The sequence below is a fragment of the Heliangelus exortis genome, chromosome 19, assembly GCF_036169615.1.
Source record: "Heliangelus exortis chromosome 19, bHelExo1.hap1, whole genome shotgun sequence".
Lineage (NCBI taxonomy): Eukaryota > Metazoa > Chordata > Aves > Apodiformes > Trochilidae > Heliangelus > Heliangelus exortis.
The window spans coordinates 13,697,366-13,704,832 of NC_092440.1; the positions used below are offsets into that span (position 1 = coordinate 13,697,366).

Here is a 7,467-nt window from a genome sequence, read left to right on the forward strand (position 1 = left end):
AAGCTAAATGCATTAGCTTGGTTATAGAGTGAAAATACTTTTGTTTTAAACACAGGTAAGACTGTGATATTTGCCATTAGCACTGTAAATGCTGATGATAAAAAATAAACAAGGAAAAGAATGTAATGATTAACAAACTGCATACCCAGGATAAAGGAGAAAAAGAAACAGAAATTTAGTATTTAGTAGCCTGAGTCTCAGAAAACCTGCATTCAAATTCATGTTTCAACCTCATAAATGAAAGCAGACTGGGGTTTGTATCTAAAACTCATGCCTTTGAAACAAAACACCAGCTATACCTGTTAAACTCCCTCTACTGGCTAATTAATAAAATTGCTTAGTTTTTGTATGCATGTTTCAATGTTCCCAGTTATGTTCTCTCAATAAAAATCAATTCGTATTAAAAGCCAGTAAAGCAGTTTTGACATTGAAGTGTAAGTGTTCAACTTTAGACAGTGCTCTCTTCTTGTCTCACACTGGCAAGCTGCACACATAAAAAAACAAAGAACACATATTATGCCAGGACAGCAATGCAAACCCAGCTTCAATACTGAACAGCCATCCAAATTCATAAACCACTGCATATTTTCTGATATCACATACCCAATCCAACCTGAAACTTCTCTGTTCAAAACATAGACTAGTTTATTTGTCCCCAAAGCAGAACATTCCTAGTTGCAGTTAAAATTAGAATTAACTGTATAATAAAAATACAAATACACCTTTTAGAAAATTTAAGTGTTGAAAATTAGGATAATACAACACACAAACTGTGCTACCTCCATTCCAGGATTTCCTATCTCTGCTGTGATTCTGAAATAATTTCTGTTGGATAAGGTCTCATTCTCAGAAGCAGAGGAGGAGCACTCTAACACTACCTGGCATTCCCAAGGTGACCACCCAAAGAGAGGACTGGATTTCACAAAAGAATCGGGGGGGGGGGGGGGGGGTGGAGGGTAATCATCCTTTTTATCTGCCAGTAAAACAGGAAGAGGGACAAAACCACACCCAGCAGCCAGATAAACGCTGCCTTTGCCTCACCAGACCAACAGCTGTTTTCCACTTCACTCAGAAAACTCATTTATATTTGTGTCCTTCAACTAAATAAAAAAGAAACAAAGATTTCTCTGTGGTTGTTCCTTAGAGAAAGGAGAGTAACTCAAGAGCTCCAGCTACTGTGAGCACCAAAATCCTTCTTATGCACTGCCATTTTCTGTTACCGTGTTGTGGAAATGTCTAAAAAATGTGTAAAATACAGCTCAGTCCAGAGAGATGATGAATTCATCATCCCTTACAAGCAGATAAATAGCCATCTTTTCTGGTAAAATAATGACAAGTAATTACCATTTATCTTGTGCTCTGACTGAGGTTAACCACACCAGGACAGCTGCTATAGCTGGTATGCTGCAAGCAGAAAGAATTCCACTCTGCCTCAGTTAAGAGCTCCAAAAATTAGTAGAGCTTAACTAATAGGTGTGGCTTTCCAAATTAATAGGCTTGCATTTCTACCCGGACATTCTAATGAGCTTTCCAGATACTGATCCCTCTCTTTGCCCTTGCTGACATTTTATGGTAAGAGAGTTAACATTTTTAAACTGGAAAATATCAAAAACAGATTTCGGTATTTCAGTTCCACTCAATCTAACAAATATCTTAATTGGTATTTTGAACAGTATTTGTTCTAGCAGAAAAGCTCTGTTCTGTCACCATATATAGGAATTTTAAGCATGATCACCTGGCTTTCTATCACTTAAGTGGTTCCCATCAGCATAGCTGCACAGTGCTGCTGTCCTTTTCCAAAAACATGCTGCTGAAAAGTATCATGGCATTTTCAGGAATAAAAGGTAAACTTTCTAATGACAGTCAGGAGAAAAAACTGTACCAAAAAAAACCTAAAAATAAGATAGAATTTAATCCTCAGACATATACTCTCACTAACTTTGATTCCCCCTATGCCCTTGTTCATCATAGATACATGGAAGAAAGGAAATATTTATTATTTAGCTGTCAATGAGAAAAAAGCTAATTTATTAAATAATTTGTTTGGAGAATCAGGGAAACTGGGGAAAAAAATGGACATTCACCAAGAACGAGAAAGGGAACGCGAAGAGAAATCAACAAATCCACAACTAATAAAAAAAGACAGAGGGCTGAAAGCTTGAAAAGGAACACATAATAGAGAACTCTTCCTGGGATGAGACTTGCACACTCAAGTTCAGCAACTAAAGCAAACAGTCAACAGAATGCATGCTCAGAAGATTAAAGCACTCCTCTATTGCATCTTTAGCTGAAGTGTCTGGCGAGGCTAAGTGAGGGACTGACAGGAGAACTTGAATCTGGAGCTGATGCTAATAAAACTGCTAAGCAGGTAAAGGGCTGGCCCTGGGCTAGGCAAGGGCGACTCAGTTCCTGTAGCAAGAAGTCACAGATAGTGGGAAGCAACCATCAGACAACCAACACCTTTTACACTTTACAAAATGTTTCCTTGCATAGCCATATCTTACTAAGAACGCTCAGAAAGACATTTCATAAGATGTTTGTCCAAAACATATTACACATAAACACTCTTTGGACACTATTTTGAAAGGTCTTATTGCTCTATTACCAATAAGAATCTCCATGTTACTTCTCAAGACATTTTCAACAAGACGTTCCTGCATATTCCCAAATGCTGACTACATCTAACATTAAAAAGATGTCTTACCTTCAGAACTCAGAAATCACGCTGGTATAAAACAGTAAAATACTATCGTATCCCCACTGGGGCAAAGTACATTTACACAGAAAAAAAATTTAATACTCAACTGGAAATTAAAAAAAAAAAACAGCTTTTAAACACAAAAGGTACTATTACCTGGAGCAAAAGTAGACTTTAGTACAGCAATGTATGCAATTGTTTACATGAGGTGCTACATATGTGAATGATGATCCCAAACACATTATTTCTTCCCTAGAAGACAAATGCACTTCCTTACCTTTGGCCATTTGGGGTTCAGAAGCCGTGCTTTGATTGCATCATCCAGGGCCTTGTCATACTGCTGGGTTTTCATGTAGGCTGCAGAGCGGTTGCTGTAGAGAATGCAGTTCTGGGGATCGACCCCCAAAGCCTCGCTGTACAAGACGATTGCTGTGTGAAAATCACCATCATGGCAAGCCTGGTTGCTCTGGCGAACCTTCTCAACAAATTCAGCTTTGCTCAACATGGGACAGTCAGGACTTCTTCTCCCAATAGATTTTGACGCAAGGAAAGAAATCTGGGGGTGAGGAAAGGAGAAATTATATATTGGTGCTAAGAAATGCAACTAAAACAAAAAATTACAAATTGTATAGCAGAAATTAAAGCCACCAACATTAGTACAGAAAAAAATATGACTTCAGAATCAGATTTTTAAAGAAATAATTTACCTTATATTTATTTGTTGACTTTTGGGGAGGTACAGAAGTAACAGAAAAGAGCCTTATAAAACATATCATTCCCTATGAAGGATGTCTCCTAGAATATACATTGTCTTCTTCAGGAACAAGACTATCTGTAGTCTATTCTAGTGTGCTGCACACCACATATTCACACATGTATTAAAGGTTCAGTCTACTGTAATTGAAGTTGAATTTTTAGTCCTGCAGACCAAAAAATGTTAAAAATATCACATACTGTTACCACAACACAATTGCAGGGCTTAAATACATTACCAGAGCAAACTGAGGCATATTTTTAGGTGGAAAAGGAAGCAAGCTTCAAATTGACATCCTGTCTTGAGCATCAAAATGGTCTATAAACATTTCGGAGTTTTTTCTAAGTCAAACAACAATAGAAAAGCATTCAATTAGAAACCACTGATTTTTAGAAACCACTGATCTCTTATTTCCTTATGATTATATCAAATTTTCTTCTGACAGGTGTTCGTCCAAACTTTCTAAATTCTACTGCAGGAGACTCCCTGTTTTACTCAGGCAATCTCATTACACTGCTTAACAACCTTTGAAATTAAAATATTTTTTCTAATATACATCACAAATTTCCTTTGTACCTGTAAATGTACTGTTTATTGTCCCATGCAGAGCAGACCAACTTCTGCCTCTCATCTGTGTAGTTGCCCTTTATGTAGTACCCCTGCTAATACAAGCCAATATGTAGCCTGACTTACTACTGTAACTCTGATTACAGCTGTGCTAGTTGTTGCTAAAAATTGTAACAAGAACTACACAATCCATAGCTAAATTTAAACAGTACTTTTTGCTTCATACATAATTTAAAAAATTCAAGGTTATGCAGACCAAATTATGCCCGCACTCACACTTTTGAAAAGGTCAAGAAACACAAAGAAAACGTGATACAGAAGAAATGGAAAGTAATGCAAAAACTGAGATGAAGAAGAATGAGAAATTAATGCAGAAAGTAGCTCATTAAAAGAGAGTAACTTTCTCATTAAGAGAGAGTCGGTATGACACTGAAACATAGCAAAGAAATCAAAGTTGACCCCCTAAATCTTAAGAGTTGTTTGCTCCCATTGCCATCCAGCAGATCTATCATTAATTTAAAGGAAAGATCTAGTATAAGTTAAAGGAAGCACAAAATAATTAATTTAGTTATTGTTAATATTAATTAAATTATAAATTTCCAATGAGGAATATAACCTTTTCCTCTGAGCCATCAGTTAGGCACAGACAGACACAATAACAATGGACTGACAAATCAGTAATACAGCAAGCAAAACCCAGGTCTGGCCAGGAAAGTCACTCAGGGCAGACTTGTTAGGGCAGCAGGTGAACCTGCTCCCTAGATTTTTCTGTCTGCACAAACCATCCAGTTGTGGCAGTACAACCATTCTCTGCTCTGAAGGGCTGGGTGCTGTCAGAAGGGCAGGTCTGTCAGCACCACAGCAGCACTCACCATCACAGGAAGGTTCTTCACTTTCATCCTCCCAGTACAACATTCCCATCTCAAGTCACCTGCCCAGTAGGAATGGAAGCAACTGTTATCCGGGCCAGGAGGAAAGGACACCAAATGGACAAGGAAGAGTGGGATATAAGGGTTATACAAAGAAGCAGCCAGAAAGCAAGACTTGATCAATATCCAGCAGAAACACATACACAGACTGATGCTGTTGCAGCACTGGATTTCACCTCTAGAAAAATAAGATTTGGATAGTACAGAGTATCAGTAATAACAAGCATTAACTATGATATCACTAATAATAACTGGTAATCTTATACACTAGTATGATCTAGGACTTAAAAAAACACATGACTGTGTATTTGTATCAGACAAGCCCCCCTCCCCTAAAAAGGGAAGATTACCAACCCTGCTGCTGACAAAAATCTTTCAATATTCAAACCACACCTGCTCATTCATTTATCAAAAAACTCTTATCAAAGAACCTCTAAAGGGTTTCATTTCCACCTGAAGAGCTCTTGTTAAACGCCAGAAGTGAGCAAAAGAGATGACATTGTCTAAGACTGCAAACCCCCCCAAAAATTAAAGACTTCCAAAAATAAACATGAACAGCTCCAAGAAAAGAGAAGGAAAGACAAGAAAGCAGATAAACACTCAGCCATTTCAACTTTCTTTTACTGGGGACAACCAAGGACATCCTTTATGGCTACAGCATCAAATGATAAAAGCATGGGCTGCTGACAGGGATCATACATCTCATCCTTAATCATCAATATGTATTCGAGTGAACAAACAGAACCACCCTAATGACATTTGCTGTCATCCAAGATGCACTGATGGAATCCAGTTTGCAGGCTCCAAATTCTGTCAGCAACAAAGCTCTTACAAACGAGTTACCAACAACTTTTTGAATGGCTGGCATGTCTGGCTGAGGCACTTGAGGCGCTTGAGAACGTGTCTGTACCATCAGCTCCAACAGGCTACTAAACTCTGCGGTGCTACAAGCTACGTTTGACATACTTAGCAAAAAAAAAGTTTCAAAATTTTAACAAGATGTTAACTGGAGCCCGGAGAGAACAGGACTTTCTCGTCGATGCCCGTGCCCACTCCAGCGCTCGGAAGGTTAAAGCCGTACGGGGAAATACCCGCCCGACGGCGACAAGCAGCGCCCGCCCGCTCCCTCCGCAGCTGCGGTTCCGCCTCCCACCGCTGCCCGCGTACAGACCCCGGCAGGGTCGGCGGGACCCGCCCGCAGCGCCGGGCCCGCGGCTGAGGCAGAGCGGGCGGACGGCCCGGAACCCTCGGCCCAGGCTCCCGGGAAGGCGGCACCGCCCCCGGCCCGTCAAGAGCTTCAGGGGAGGGGAGGGGAGCGCTCGCGCTGGAGACCGCGGCTGCACTCGAGGCCTGGCGACCCCGGAGCCCCGCCGGGAACCGCCCGGAACCGCCCCACCGCCCCTCGCCGCCGGCCGGACCCCCACCCGCCGCCCTGCCGGGCCTGCTGCGCCCTCCCCGCGGCTCTCCCTCCAGGATGGGGCAGCGGCCCGCCCCCGCCCCGCAACTTCCTCCGACGCCCGCGGGCAGGGATCGCGCCCTGCCCGGCCCGGCGGCTCCTTCCCGCCTCCTCAGCCCGGCCGAGGGGCCGCTCCCGCCGCCCGCCCGGCGACAACTCACCCGGGGAGGCTCCGTGTCTTGCTCCCGCCGCCGCCGAGCCCGGCCCCCTGCTACGGCCCCCGGCGGGGAGGGCGGCAGCGCCTGTTGCTCCATCGTTCCTCGGCGGCTCCTCCTCCTCCTCAGGGGGCCGGGGCCGCCGCCACCGCCACCGCCCGCCCTCCCTCCCCCCTCCCCCTCCCCCTCGGGGCAGATCCCAATCCTGATCGCGTCCGGCCTCCCAGCCCCAGGCGCCACGTTCCGGGCCCGGCTCTGAGGGAACCGCACTGCTCCCGGCCACGCCCCCGAGGCTGGGCTCCGGTCCGAACCCGGCCCCTCCCCGTCAGACGGCGCCAAGCCCGCTTCGGCCCGGCTCGAGGGCTGGTGTCCTAACGCTGCAGCTTGCCCTCCTGCCCGGGCAGCCCGCTCAGCCGCGGCCCGTTCCCGCGCCTCCCCTCACCCGGGGGATCGGGCGCTCGGTGGGGGGCCCGGGCCGGGCCAGGGGGCGAGCCGGCCTCCGCCCCGGCCACAGAGAGCAGCAGCCCGTCCCCACAGCCGGCTGGCTGTGTCCGAGCCCCAGCTCCACGGAGAACACGGCTCCAGAGTCCCGGGATCGCCACAAAGGTGGAAAAGCACCTCCCCAAGCAGCCACTGGAGGATGAGTGGGTCTCCATATCCTACCTCTGCTGCTGTGAGGTGGGGACACGGGTCACCCATGGCGCTGCCCCTACCAGGTAATACTGTGCCTCAAGGAAACGCTCAGCAAGCTCAGTATTCCTTTTTCATCTCTGAAGACTAAGCATTACCTTCAAGCCTAACCTAGTAACGGGAACAGAAGAAACGAAGAGTGGTGGTGAAGCTAGCCTAAAACTTATTAGTAACTTAGTTCATTGTTTTCTCTGATACTCTCCTTGAGCCAGACAGCT

At 44.8% G+C, this 7,467-nt stretch overlaps 1 protein-coding gene across 6 annotated transcripts in view; it reads right to left on the minus strand.

Annotated features, from left to right (window-relative positions):
- TTC28 (tetratricopeptide repeat domain 28) overlaps nt 1–6,695 on the minus strand; it is a 101,318-nt gene extending 94,623 nt beyond the window's left edge. For 2 of the 6 annotated variants that reach the window (XM_071762719.1, XM_071762718.1), the window contains exons 1-2: nt 6,566–6,695; nt 2,976–3,254 (exon numbers count right to left, since the gene is read on the minus strand). In XM_071762719.1, coding sequence (XP_071618820.1) covers nt 2,976–3,254; nt 6,566–6,658 — 372 coding nt within the window. In that variant the 5' untranslated portion in view covers nt 6,659–6,695. Of the gene's footprint in view, nt 1–2,975; nt 3,255–3,690; nt 3,724–4,891; nt 5,104–6,565 lie in introns of those variants that run through there. The other 4 variants (XM_071762720.1, XM_071762716.1, XM_071762717.1 and 1 more) reach the window with 4 other exon arrangements.
- Nucleotides 6,696–7,467: the final 772 nt, after the last annotated feature.